Source organism: Melospiza melodia, chromosome 11 (assembly GCF_035770615.1).
Source record: "Melospiza melodia melodia isolate bMelMel2 chromosome 11, bMelMel2.pri, whole genome shotgun sequence".
Taxonomy (NCBI): domain Eukaryota; kingdom Metazoa; phylum Chordata; class Aves; order Passeriformes; family Passerellidae; genus Melospiza; species Melospiza melodia.
Genome location: NC_086204.1, coordinates 7,545,739 through 7,558,703, shown reverse-complemented (window position 1 = coordinate 7,558,703; position 12,965 = coordinate 7,545,739). Strand labels below are relative to the sequence as shown.

General features: G+C 45.4%; 1 protein-coding gene across 1 annotated transcript in view; it reads left to right on the top strand.

Moving 5' to 3' along the window:
* HMCN1 (hemicentin 1) overlaps nucleotides 1-12,965 on the top strand; it is a 162,945-nt gene that overhangs the window by 125,778 nt on the left and 24,202 nt on the right. The window contains exons 65-78 of the mRNA XM_063165448.1: nucleotides 498-622; nucleotides 2,038-2,221; nucleotides 2,393-2,490; nucleotides 3,278-3,556; nucleotides 4,203-4,393; nucleotides 5,043-5,124; nucleotides 5,993-6,129; nucleotides 9,043-9,184; nucleotides 10,179-10,323; nucleotides 11,040-11,167; nucleotides 11,812-11,968; nucleotides 12,145-12,266; nucleotides 12,445-12,609; nucleotides 12,788-12,895. Of these exons, the coding sequence (XP_063021518.1) occupies nucleotides 498-622; nucleotides 2,038-2,221; nucleotides 2,393-2,490; nucleotides 3,278-3,556; nucleotides 4,203-4,393; nucleotides 5,043-5,124; nucleotides 5,993-6,129; nucleotides 9,043-9,184; nucleotides 10,179-10,323; nucleotides 11,040-11,167; nucleotides 11,812-11,968; nucleotides 12,145-12,266; nucleotides 12,445-12,609; nucleotides 12,788-12,895 (2,063 nt within the window). The remainder of the gene's footprint in view (nucleotides 1-497; nucleotides 623-2,037; nucleotides 2,222-2,392; nucleotides 2,491-3,277; nucleotides 3,557-4,202; nucleotides 4,394-5,042; nucleotides 5,125-5,992; nucleotides 6,130-9,042; nucleotides 9,185-10,178; nucleotides 10,324-11,039; nucleotides 11,168-11,811; nucleotides 11,969-12,144; nucleotides 12,267-12,444; nucleotides 12,610-12,787; nucleotides 12,896-12,965) is intronic.

Genomic DNA, 12,965 nt, shown 5'->3' with positions numbered 1-12,965 from the left:
GAGATCCTGAACTGGAGCTTAGCCAGGTTAAAGAACATCATCTCCCTCCTCAGCTTCTATAAATTAAGTATAATTTGTTAGTCCTTTGATTTTTAAAAATTTCATTTTCTTAACAGAGATAAGTTCATGATATTTATGTCTTTCTCAGTTAATGAATTCCATAAATATTTATTCGCTTCATGAAAGTTTATTAAGGTCATTTAGTTCCTTTGGAGGGGAAAGATCTGAGGCATGGAATTATTTCACTTAAAGCTTATCATTATGGGTCCTTCAGAAGCCTGGCTGGAGTTGAATCTTAAAACCAAGTTAAACAGGACATGTCTAGGAAAAACTTCTTAGCCTGTCTCTAACAGAAATATTTTGCAAAACACGATGCTTCTCTCATCAAGCTTCCAGGAGGATAGAGGTAGTTACTGAAATGTCCAGAGCAGATTGTTTATTTGCTAGGTCAGAGGAACAGTAAACAAACTCCCTGTGCTTTGTGATGGTCCTTGTAGAGTGACTCCAGATGGCAGCACATTAAATATCTCCAGAGCTCTCACCTCAGACACAGGAAAATACACTTGTGTGGCTACTAACCCTGCAGGAGAGGAGGACAGGATTTTCAACCTGAATGTGTATGGTGAGTTCTGCCAGATGTGAAACCCAAGCCTGCTCCATAATCCATCCCTGGGAGTGCTCCCAAGGGAGAGCCCAGGGAGGAATGCCTGTCTGCAGTGTAATCCTGCATGCACATGTTTCCAATTGCCTCTGCTGTAGATATTACACAGGATGCTCTGTCAATGACAAAAGGGTTGAAATTGCTGGTAAATGTGTTTTGGGATAAACAGGAATTAATTCTTGGGTGGATTTCATAATAGAGGGATTCTGCTTGTGGTGATTTTTTTATTTCTTGTGGGGAAGATTATATTTGGGCTGATTTCCTGTGACCCTGCTGTTTTGTGGTATTTTCTTCCCTAATTCCAATCAAAGCACATCAGCCATGAGCAGAGTGGTATGAAGGGAGCTGATAGTTAAAGGTCCCGAGAGTTTAAAAATGAGGGAGTGTTGGAGGAAATTGCACAGTTTGACATCCAGTGGCTAGTGAGTGTAATCCTTTAGCAGCATAGAGAGTGGATATTTTAAGTTGTGGAAGATGTGGTCATTAAGTGAAGGGAGGAGAGGAGAGGAGAGTTCTGCCCAGGCAGGGTTTCTCTGCAGGGTAGGTGTCTGTCCCCCTTACAGACTCACAGTCACTGGGAACACAGGCATGAGCAGAGCAGTAAGAGATGACCTTTGGTATCATAAAAAACAGTGCTGAATGATCACAGCACATCTTTTTGGCACAGAATGGCTCTGCACAACAGCAGGGAGTTTGTGCTCAGTTTGCATTGGCTGAAGTTCAAGCAATAACCAACTTAAAAGTCTTGTTGGTGTCACTGTCACAGTGAGTGATGGGATTCTAACTGAGCCAGTGCCTGGAGCTGCACCTGGCTGGGCTTCTTTACATGGTGAACCCCCCCAAGGCTGTGGCTTTCAAACTAACCTCTAACACCAAAGAGCCCCAAAGCAGCAGTTTGTGTCATCATCCAGAATACTTACCTAGGCATTTTGAACTTTCTCCATTCAAGAATGAAATAAGCAGATGCATCCAGACACCAATAAATTAACTTTCCTCCTCTGTGATTTCACTGTATTATAGATTTATTGAAGGCCATGAGTTTGAGTGGTCCCTTCTGGCCCTTCTGGATGGGTTCAGCCCATCCCTTCCTGCACTGTCCTTCTCTCCTCAGGAACTTCAGGCCCTAAGCTATGTCTTACTTGCTGCAGGTTGGCAAATCAAAGAGAAGTCTACTGTCATTACACAGTGCCTCTGATTTGAAATATATAAATGGATGATTTTTAGTGCTCAATATTATTGTCTGAGGGCTTACTCTACCAAAAATGGATCCTCTTACTGAATTGCCAGTGGGACATTAGGGGCAGGATTTCCTGCGGGGTGAAATGGTTTCAAGAGCCTGTTTTAATGCGTTCCTTTCCATGATCTACAAAATGCAGTTCCTCCAACAATAGCCAATAGTAAAGATGAAGCAGAGGAGCTCACCGCCCTTTTGGACACCTCCCTAAGTATTGAATGTGCTGCTGCTGGCACCCCCCCACCACAGCTCCACTGGCTGAAGAATGGCCTTCCTCTGTCTGTCTCCTCCCAGATCAAGCTCCTCTCAGCTGGGCAGATCCTCAGGTTGGTTTTCTTTTCTTTTAACTGGCTGACTTTCTGTTCTTTTTTGCGGTACCAGCATAATTCTGCTGTATTTTTGGAAGCAAGAGTAAAATTTGATCCAAACCACCCATAATAAAGGTAATGTGTTCCATGTATTCCATTTACAGCTTGCTTTAATTGCTTTTTCCGTAGGCTTACCCGAGTGCAGATATCTGATACTGGAGCGTACACTTGTGTAGCATCTAACAGGGCTGGAGTGCACAACAAACATTACAACCTGCAAGTTTTGGGTGAGTGTCTCTGAAATGTTTTATGTAAAGACTATTAATTCTTGATTTCTTAAACCTACTCTTTAGTTTTCTTTCTCACCAACACCTTATTGGAGACAGCCACAAGTATATCTTAGAAATGATCACTGGGAAAATACTAACTTTTTAAAGTGTTGGGGTTTTCCTAAATGGGAAGTGTTTTAACACTAGAAAGTCCTTACTTGAATTGTTACCCATAACCATAAAATCACAGAGTGGTTTGAGTTGGAAGGGACCTTAAAGCTCATCTAGTTCCAACTCCCATAATGTGTCACAGGATTTTTTTAGAAACAACAATATTCAATTTGTAAGCAAAGTTTAACACAGCTATGTAAGTGGGGAAGTGCAGAAGGGCAGCTTGTTCCACCTATTCTGTGCCTGGAATACCCCTGTGCTGGATGTGACAGAGCTCTGTCCCTGTGTTGTGTGTGACCGAGCTCTGTCCCCCTGTCCCGGTCTCATGTGTGACTGAGCTCTGTCCCCGTCCTGTGTGTGACTGAGCTCTGTCCCCTGTCCCCGTCCCGTGTGTGACTGAGCTCTGTCCCCTGTCCTGTCTCGTGTGTGACTGAGCTCTGTCCCCGTCCCGTGTGTGACTGAGCTCTGTCCCCGTCCCGTGTGTGACTGAGCTCTGTCCCCTGTCCTGTCTCGTGTGTGACTGAGCTCTGTCCCCGTCCCGTGTGTGACTGAGCTCTGTCCCTGTCCCGTGTGTGACTGAGCTCTGTCCCTGCAGTGCCTCTCTCCTGTGTGTGACTGAGCTGTGTCCCCGCAGTGCCGCCCAGCCTGGACAACGCCGGGGGCACGGAGGAGGTGCTGGTGCTGCGGGGTGACACGGCCGTGCTGGGCTGTGTGAGTGAGGGCTCCCCTGTCCCCAGCGTGTCGTGGCTCAAGGACGGCCTGGCCCTGCCCCTGGGGACCCGCCTGAGCTCCGGCAGGCGCGGGATGGTGCTGCAGGTGCTGGGGGCAGAGCCTGTAGACACGGGCAGATACACCTGCGTGGCCTCCAACGCCGCTGGGCACAGCAGCAAGCACTTCGTCCTCAAGGTGCTGGGTGAGTGCTCACCTGTCAGCATGACACTTTAAACACCTCCAGGGATAAGGAGCGTTTCCATAGGCTCACAGAATCACAGAGTGTTTTGGGTTGGGAGGGACCTTAAAGCCCATCCAGTTTCACCCCCTGAATGAGCAGGGACACCTTCCACTAGCCCAGGTGGCTGCAAGCCCTGTCCAGCCTGGTCATTTCAATAATGATAAATGAGAGGAATAAGGAAATGAAAGGTACCTAAAGATGTGTGAATGTGCAATTACACTATGTATTTCCCAAGTACTGAAATGTGCTATAATTCATATAATTATATGCTATAAATTAGTAACTTTGCTTAGCAGAAATTCAGCTTGACAGGGACATGCACAGCTGAAAGCACAACAGTTAAAAGGCTGATAAATATATTTGCTGAAATTATATAATTTTTAATCTGTATTTTTTAAAACTTTTTCTAACTAATAATTCTAAATAATAAAATATGCAAATTAATAGGCAGAGTTAGATAGAAATTACCTGGGTTTCCTCAGTGAGTTCATGATACGTTCAGAAATAATTCAATGTAGACTAATTTTACAGACTCTACCCACAAGATCAGTCAGTTTTTACAGGTGTTTTGAGTCTATAAAGAACTGGAATGTTTTTCCTTCTGCAGAGCCTCCTCATATCAATGGTTCAGATGAACCAGAAGAGCTCTCTGTCATTGTTAACAACCCACTTGAACTTCTCTGCATCTCCTCTGGCATCCCAGTGCCCAAAATCTCATGGATGAAGGATGGGCGCCCACTGCTGCAGACTGACAATATTCACATGCTAAGAGAAGCCCTCCGAATAACCAGTGCTCAGGTAGAGTGTTTGTTTCAAAATAGGCTCAGTTCTGCAATCCCTAAAATGATTCCTACCTTAGGACCATCCTCAGAGGTGTCCTAAAAACCCCTGAAATTCACCCACCTGCATTTGTGGTTAGAGAAGGGCCCAGGTCAAAGAACCTTTAAAAAGCTGCATCAATAACCAAAGTCTGGGTCCAGCTGTGGATGCCCAGGTGAATTTCCCCAGACAGAAGTGAGATAAAGTTTGGGATTGATTGCTGCTTGTTTTGTTTGTAAAAGAAACACTTCTGGGCTGTACAATGAGGAGTTCATAGGAAGGAGATGATGTTAATGACTGTGTGCACAAAAGGATATCTTCAGTACCCAAACCTGAGCCCTCCTTAGGTGGATCCCTATAGCCAGTTCCATCTTCAGTGATGGATACACATTATACAGTGAGATTTTAGGGAGTCCTGCAACTCCTGAGCTATCTCTGAATAACCCCATCAAAACGAAATAAAGAAGTATTCAACAACTCCATTACTTTCTTTCCAGGCATTCTGTGTCTCCTGTGCTTGTGTTCAAGTGCTGCCTGTTGTATGGTGTTACTGTGTTTGTATTTCTTGGTTTTGCTGAATTTTTCCGATAATCTGAAGTTTGTGCTGAAATTGTTCCTGTGTTTCCAGGTGGAGGATACAGGAAGATACACATGTTTAGCATCTAGCCTGGCAGGAGATGATGACAAGGAGTATTTAGTACGAGTGCACGGTAAGTTTAATTTAGGAAAAAAATATTTCCTCAAACTTTAAACTGCAAAGGTACATGTCATCATCTCAGGTAACAGACACATATTCCTAAAGATGAAATATTCTGTGATATGATCGTAATAGTGTTTCTCATTAAGGATGGTTATTCTGAATGTGATACACAGTGTGGTGTTTGTCAGGGTCCCCAGGACGAGGGAAGAGATTAATCTGACTCCATGTCTCAGAAGGCTGAGTTATTATTTTATGATATTATATTAAAAGAATGCTTTACTAAAACTATACTAAAGAAAGAGAAAGGAGACAACAGAAAGCTTAACAAGAATGATAAAGAAAACCTGTGACTCCTCAGAGCCTGGACACAGCTGGACCATGACTGGTCATTAAATTAAAACAAATCACATGGAACCAAACAAACATTCACTTGTTGATAAACAATGTCAAAGCCACATTTCAAAGCAGCAAACACAGGAGCAGCAATCAGATAATTATTGTTTTCATTCCTCTCTGAGGCTTCTCACCTTCCCAGGAGAAAATCCTGGGCAAAGAGGATTTTTCAGAAAATATCATGGTGACAACACAATAAGAAGGGAGGTTCCACCTGATTTCTGTTACAATTCCAAGTCTTATTTTGAATATCCAAGAAGCTCAAAGATGTCAGTATTGGTTGGATCAAGTTTACTATGCTCACTCTACAGACATGTGAAATATACTGCTATATTTAACACAGGTATTGAGAGGAAGAACTAATTAATGATACCACAGCTTTGCATTTATTTTAAACTTGAGATAAACTGGAAGTTTTCAATCAGTATTTTTCTTGACAGTTCATATGTGTGGTGTTGATTTTGTTCTCTTATGTTTTGTCCCAGTCCCCCCCAACATCGCCGGTACTGGAGGGCCCCAGGAGCTGGCGGTGCTGCAGAACAGCCAGGCTATTCTGGAGTGCAGGTCGGATGCTGTGCCCCCTCCCACCATCTCCTGGCTGAAGAATGGAGAGCTGCTGGAGGTACTGAGCTGCCAGCCTTGGTGCTGGCCTTCTGCTCGCTGCATTGTCACAGCAGTGCTCCAGGTGTCCTGCTCTGCTCACGCAGCCCTCAGCCCGAGTCACATACCCCCAGCTCAGAGCAGCTGGGTAGCCCCAGTGCCTGCAGTCAGCCCCAATGAGCCCCCAGAGCCAGTGGGTGGAGTGGCCATCCCGCTGTTACTTGTTCTTTTTTCCTTTAGGGGGATCCCTTGCTCCTCCTGGATCCTCTGAGCAATGCTAGAAGCCTTCGGTAAACTCCTGAATGGCTTCCCAGGAAAGGTAGCTGAGACAAGACTGCACTCTATGTTTCCTTTGGCTATATTATGCATCCTCCTACTCTAGTAGCATTTAGAAAGGAATTGAAGTTCTTTAAAAGAAAGTGGGTTTTGTACCAAGTGCATCTTTCCCGCTCAGAATTCCATAGTGCCATGGCAAGGCAGAGAGTCTTTGCTGGTTGACAGACAATTAATAAGGTGAGGATGGTTTGTAAGAAAAGAATTTTTTCTTTTCCATCCTTGGGACCACTCACAGAACAGGTCCTTCTTAGCTGAACATTAAGGTTCAGTTATTAATTAAAAATTTTCTCTCAACCTTTGTTCATTAATAAAGAAGAAACAAATACAGATTATGAATTTTCTCCTTTAGCTGTGATCCATCACTAAATCTTCACCCAAGTTTTTGCTTGTTTGCTTTCCTCTGACATGTCATTCCTCAGACTCTTTCTCTGTGGTTGATTTAGAAGAATTAAATGTAACTGGAAGAAGGATCTGGTGGGTGAACATGTCTTAAAAAGTGCTGCTAGGGACCATGATCTTAATATAGCCCAGGAACCAATTGGAAACAAATTTAAAAGGACCGTTCTACTTCTGGACAGTTAATTCTCTAATTGGGTGGTGAGGTTTTTAAATGAAAACAAGATTGAACAAAGCTTGGAAATTAAATACATGAATGCTTTTTGCCTTGGCCTTCATTGGAAAGCTTGTGTTTGGAAAGCAGTGCTTAGGGAACATAAACCATGAAAAGCGGCTCCTGTTAAAAATATTCACCAGAAAACAAAAGTAGAGGAACAGCCTCTGTGACAGCCAGAGATGCTCAGATGGTAACCTGGGAATTATCTTTGCACTGTTAGTTCTCCTCCTGCCTCATGAACTCATGTCAGAATGCGAGGGCTGAAGCTTCTTGGGACTTCAAAGCCCATCCAGTCCCACCCACTGCCATGGGCAGGGACACCTTCCCCCATCTCAGGTTGCTCCAAGCCCTGTCCAGCATGGCCTTGGACACTGCCAGGGATCCAGGGACAGCCACAGCTTCTCTGGGCACCCTGTGCCAGGGCCTTCCCACCCATGAGCTCATATGCTAGACATCCGGAGAAATCAATGTTCTCCCCAGTGTGCAGCTGCTTTCTCAACCCCAAAGAAATGTAACAGCTGACTAATCCTGAGCAGCTGGAAATGGGTGTCCTTGGGTGTGGGAGGAGAGGTGAGGAGCTCCTTGGAAAATCATGCTCCTTGCCTGGAGAAGTGGAGGTGTCACAGTGACAGGAGAGGGCTGGAGAAAGGCAGGTTCTCAGCCTGCAGTGTTACTTCAATTCAAATATCACTGGTTTTGTGAAACAGCTTTGCGGAGGTTGTCATTCCTCCCGCTTTTGTTGTCTTCCACTGGGCAGATTTTGAGGTGAGGCCTGCCCTAGTCCATCTCTGTGTGCTGAGTGATGGAATTGTGTAGCAGAACTATGGAAAGATCTGGCCTCCAGCAGCTTTGAAGTTGTGGCACTCTTGAGGGATTTTGGAAATGCACGTTGAGACTTAAGAATAGAAGCCTCCTGGCCTAACCTGGCTTTTTTCAAACACTAAAATACTTTCTGTGTTTGTATTTTTTTTTCCCAACATGACTTTTCTGGCTTACTTTGAGTAGAGCCGAAGGATTAAGTTATAGCTTCATCCTCTGTCTTCTGTTCTCTCTAGATTTCTGTGTTTAGAAACCATCACACAGGTTGTGTTCTCAACAGGAAAGGCCAGTGATAGCCCAGAATCTGCCAGTAACCCACCCTGGTGGTGAATTGTGTCACCTGAGAGCTCCAGCCCTGCACTGCAGCCTTGGAGCTGGTGCCTGGGGTCAGAGCAGAGTACCAGGGTGTTTGTGCAGAGCCACTGGAGTTTCATCTCTCTGGGGTGCCCTTCTCAGACCCTCTACCCAGAAGAGTAGAAGGGAATGTCAGCTTTAGTTCCAGAGGGTGGGCAGCACATACTGGAAAAGCTACATTTGTACTCTTTTTCCTGCTGATTTTTGTCCAGTCAGGTCTCTGAGCACTCGTAGCTGATGGTGCTGTCAGTGATTGATGCAGACACAACCCAGGTTGGGTGTGGTGAAGCTCTCACTGAACTGGCTCCTGGCAGGGGCTGTGGTGTCATTGCAGGACTGGGAAGAGGGGGTAGCCTGTGCCCAGGACTGCTGGCTGGTGAACTCCTGGCTGGTAAACTGAGCTGGCTAAGCCTGTGCTGCCTCCCAGCTGAGCCAGACTGTGATGCTGGAAGTGTAGAGAAACTTTGATTCCTTCTGCCTGTAGTGTGCATAGATAACAAGATAAATGAAATTAATCGTGTGCTATTAGGTGCCCCTTCCCATAAAAGCTCCAAAGCCCTTTGGCTCTGTAACAGCTGCCTCCTTCAGGCACAAGCCTCACTAGGGGTTTCCATGGAGAACCAGTAGGCAATGCTAAGTTTTAAAAGCTTTCTTCACCCTTTTCTCTTCAGGGATGTAAAGGCAGGAGTGAGCTCAGTCCCTGGTTCATTGGTGCCCTTCTCTGCTGGCTGCTAGTGCTGTGCAGTGCAGGTGTTCTGTGCAGAGGGGCCAGCAGTGAAGGGCTAAGCCCTGCCTGTGTCTGTGTGCCCGCAGGGAGGGCCCCGGCTGCGGATCCTGTCCAGCGGGAGGTACCTGCAGATCAACAACGCCGAGCTGGGGGACACTGCCAGATACACCTGTGTGGCCAGGAACGTGGCAGGGGAGACCACCAGGGAGTTCCTGCTGGCAGTGCACGGTAACCTCAGGCAACCTTGGGCTTTGCAGCAGTTCAGGCAGCAGGAACTGAGCATTTGTGGTCACTTTCCAGCCATGTGTTGGCCTCTCGGGCCATGCCCAAACTGTAGGGCCATGTGCATGGTCTCATGTCCCACTGCTGAGCCCACAGCTGGCCCCAGACTAAGGAACCTACTGGGCACTTGCAATGGCTCACTCTCCCATCTGTCTGTGCTTCCTGGATGCAGAGGCCGCAGCCAGACATCATCCTGACATGGAGTCAGGATACATCCAGAGTGAACACCCATATCCACTGATATCACATATCAGTGAACACTGTCAAATGCTCTTGAACAAACCCAGAGCAATTCTTTGAAGCATTTGATTGGCACCCTGGGGACAAGGTTTCACAGCTGGCTTGAGAGTTGTGGCAGCTTCTCTGCAGCTGCAGAGGACAGGGCTTGAGGGGCCTTATGCTTGATATTGTCCTGTGCTACCATAGCCTTGAGCTCTGTTTTAAACCTTTTTATTTTCTCACCTCTAGTCTGATGAGAAGTTATTCTACTCTCACACTCAAGTGACTGGAAGGAACTTTTCCCCCTTTTTCTGTTCTGTTTCCAGCCCAGTCACATGGGCCTTGCCTTACCCTGTGCCCCCAGTGACTGGCCTTACCTGGTCCAGCTAAAGTCATTTTTTCTCCTTAGTGTGTAATCAGGAAGCAAGGACATCCCCACAGCCTTAGCTTGCTGAATTCCATGTGCTGAACTCCTGCTGTTTAGCTCAGTAGTACCCTTTGCAGTAACTTGCAGGGCTGACCTTTGCAATGCATTTCAGCCAAACTTTCTTTCTCCTTTCCTGCTGCACCTTGGCAATTATCATCACCCAGAATGGTAAGAAACTTTTTCCTGTCTTTGCAATGAACCCAGACCCACTGCTGCAGCTCTTTTCATGTGTTCAGTTTCAGTCACTGCAGTGTAGAGTTACTTCTTTGTGTCATCAGCAGTTGTCCCTTGCAGTGGCTCCCACGATCCGGAGCAGCCCCCAGCCTGTCATGGTGCACATCAACACCTCTGCCCTGCTGGAGTGTGCTGCAGAAGGAGTTCCAGCCCCCAGGATCACCTGGAGGAAGGATGGGGCTGTTTTTACTGGAAACAATTCCAGGTATTGTCCAGAATTTTAGCATAAATATTCTTCATTGCTATTTAAGCATGTATTTATTACAGAAAATTAAATTGTTCTAGAGAAAAGTAGCAGCACCTAAGATTTCACCTTTTTGTTGTTAAGAAAGATTAAAAAATGCCTTTGGCAACCAAATATAATTATTCTGACATTAGAGATTTTGAAGAGTAAATGTGGAAGATCTTTAGATTTTTATACATACACAGAGTTTTGGGATGAAGCCAAGCAATTTAATGCAGACCAAAAGCTATTCCGTATTTTCTAATACAGGAAGATTTTTATACATGTTTTAGTACCAACTTTTATTATAGTGAATGGTTTCTGTCTCCTGACTGTTTTAGAAGGAAGAAGTTTGGCATTTTCTAGAACTGAGGAAATACTAAGCAATTCTGTTGTATTGCAAAGAAAAAGTGCAGGCATTAAGATTTTTAAGGTTAAATGAGAAACCAAAACAAAAGGGGATTGGGTGTTTTCTGTAAATCCAGTATCACTTATGTGACATCACCATGTCAGCCAGATTTCATAATTTCTTTGGGAAATGCATGTGCTGGGAAAGAGTGAGATTAGTGAGAGAACTGTGCCCAAATTAATGCATGCTTTATTTGGGCCGTTGGTTGTGTCCCCTGAGTCATCTCTTGTGTGCTCTGGCAGGGTGCCCTGTGGATGGCTGGTGGGCAGCCCCGTTTGCTCTGTTGCAGGTATTTGGTGCTGGAGGATGGCTCCCTGCACATCCCCTGGGCTCAGGTGGCTGACACGGGCAGATACGTGTGCATGGCCACCAACGCCGCGGGCAGCGAGCGCCAGCGCCTCGACCTGCACGTCCTCGGTAGGGCAGCCAGTCCACGGGCTGCAGGCTGCTGCTGACACAGGCAGTCTCACCTTAGCTCCTTCTTAGCTGCTCTGGTTAAAAAAAAAGGGGAGAAATAGTTGGAAAGTCCCAGCCTTACAGAGACGGGACAACTGAGAGGTGTTTTAAAAAGTGTTATTCCACTATCAGTCTTATTGAAGGGTGAGACATAAGAGATGTAAAACTTAACACCATTCTATCAGAAGCCAACCTATTTCCTGGTTATAATACCTTATAAATGTTTTTCAGCCTGTTACCTTTGGCACACAGTGCTGCTAATACTTCTAACACCAATCACCTATTATTTTACCCCACATGGTCTTCCTACAATGCATCTTTCATAGCTCTAATTCTATAAAATATCTGGTCTTTTTGCAAGGCCATCTTTTGAAACTTGTTTCTAGTTCAGTCTCTCAACAATATCATCTCTGTTCCATGGCCTTTCAAAGTCAGCACACTCTATCTCAGAGTTTGCATACAAATGTACAAGACCATGTGAACTTTCAGTCAGGTTTTGAGAATCCTTTACAAATCCATTTCTCACAAGAAATGTGTATATGTATGTATATATATACACACACACATATACATATTCTAAATAATTATGCTTTGTTTGTTCTTAGTTCCTCCAACTATTGCTCCTGGGCAGACAAATATCACAGTTACTGTAAATGTGCAAACCACTTTGCCTTGTGAAGCCACTGGAATTCCCAGACCAGCAATTAGCTGGAAAAAGAATGGACATCCACTTAGTGTTGATCAGAACCAGAATACATACAGGTGAGAGGTGTTTTCTTTTTCATTGTGGCTTTCAAGTTTTCAGGGATGATTTTGGGACTTGAAAAATCTATCTGTGCTTAAACACTACATTGCCAAGCCAGCAAATGCAATGTGCTGATTACCTGAGAAGGAAAGAAGTATTTCAATGGTTTTTACTTTCTTTTCCCTTTGTTCAGACTTCTGTCTTCAGGTTCCTTGGTAATCATTTCTCCCACTGTGGATGACACTGCTGTCTATGAGTGCTTTGTGTCAAATGAGGCAGGAGAAGATCAAAGGGCGATTGATCTCACTGTTCAAGGTAGAGGGGATATTGCTATTACATGTGTGTGCCACCCAGAACTTCTTTGGGGTGTTCTGGTGTTGATATTTTTATTTCATTCCTCTTTGATGCTCATATCCATAACTCTCTGGTATTTCCAGGAATTTGTAACAAATGAATGTGGGTGAATAACCTTTGCCCTGCTCTTGATTTTCAGTGCCCCCATCCATAGCTGATGAAGCCACAGAGCTCCTGGTGACAAAGCTCTCTCCAGTCGTGGTTTCCTGCACCGCCTCTGGTGTTCCCATCCCTTCAGTTCATTGGACCAAAAATGGCATCAAGTTGCTTCCCAGAGGAGATGGCTACAGAATTCTCTCTTCAGGTAATGTGCTGCAGGAAATCAGTGCAATCAGGCACATCCATAAGTAATGAATTACAGAAATGCAAACAATCCCCCAGAGATTCCCTCTCTGATGGCTTGGAATGAAATGAGGGATGCTGTAAGGGAGCACCTGTGCCTGGAGGATGCTCTGCATGATGTGGTGCTCTCTCTGCCCCAGGAGCTGTGGAGATCCCCTCTGCCCAGCTGGCCCATGGGGGCAGGTACACCTGCGTGGCCCGGAACGCTGCAGGCTCTGCCCACAGGCACGTCACTCTGCACGTGCAGGGTAAGCTGGAGGCTGGTGAGCAAGGCTGTTCTAGCAGCCAGCATTGCTACTTCAGCCTGCTCAGGTTCTA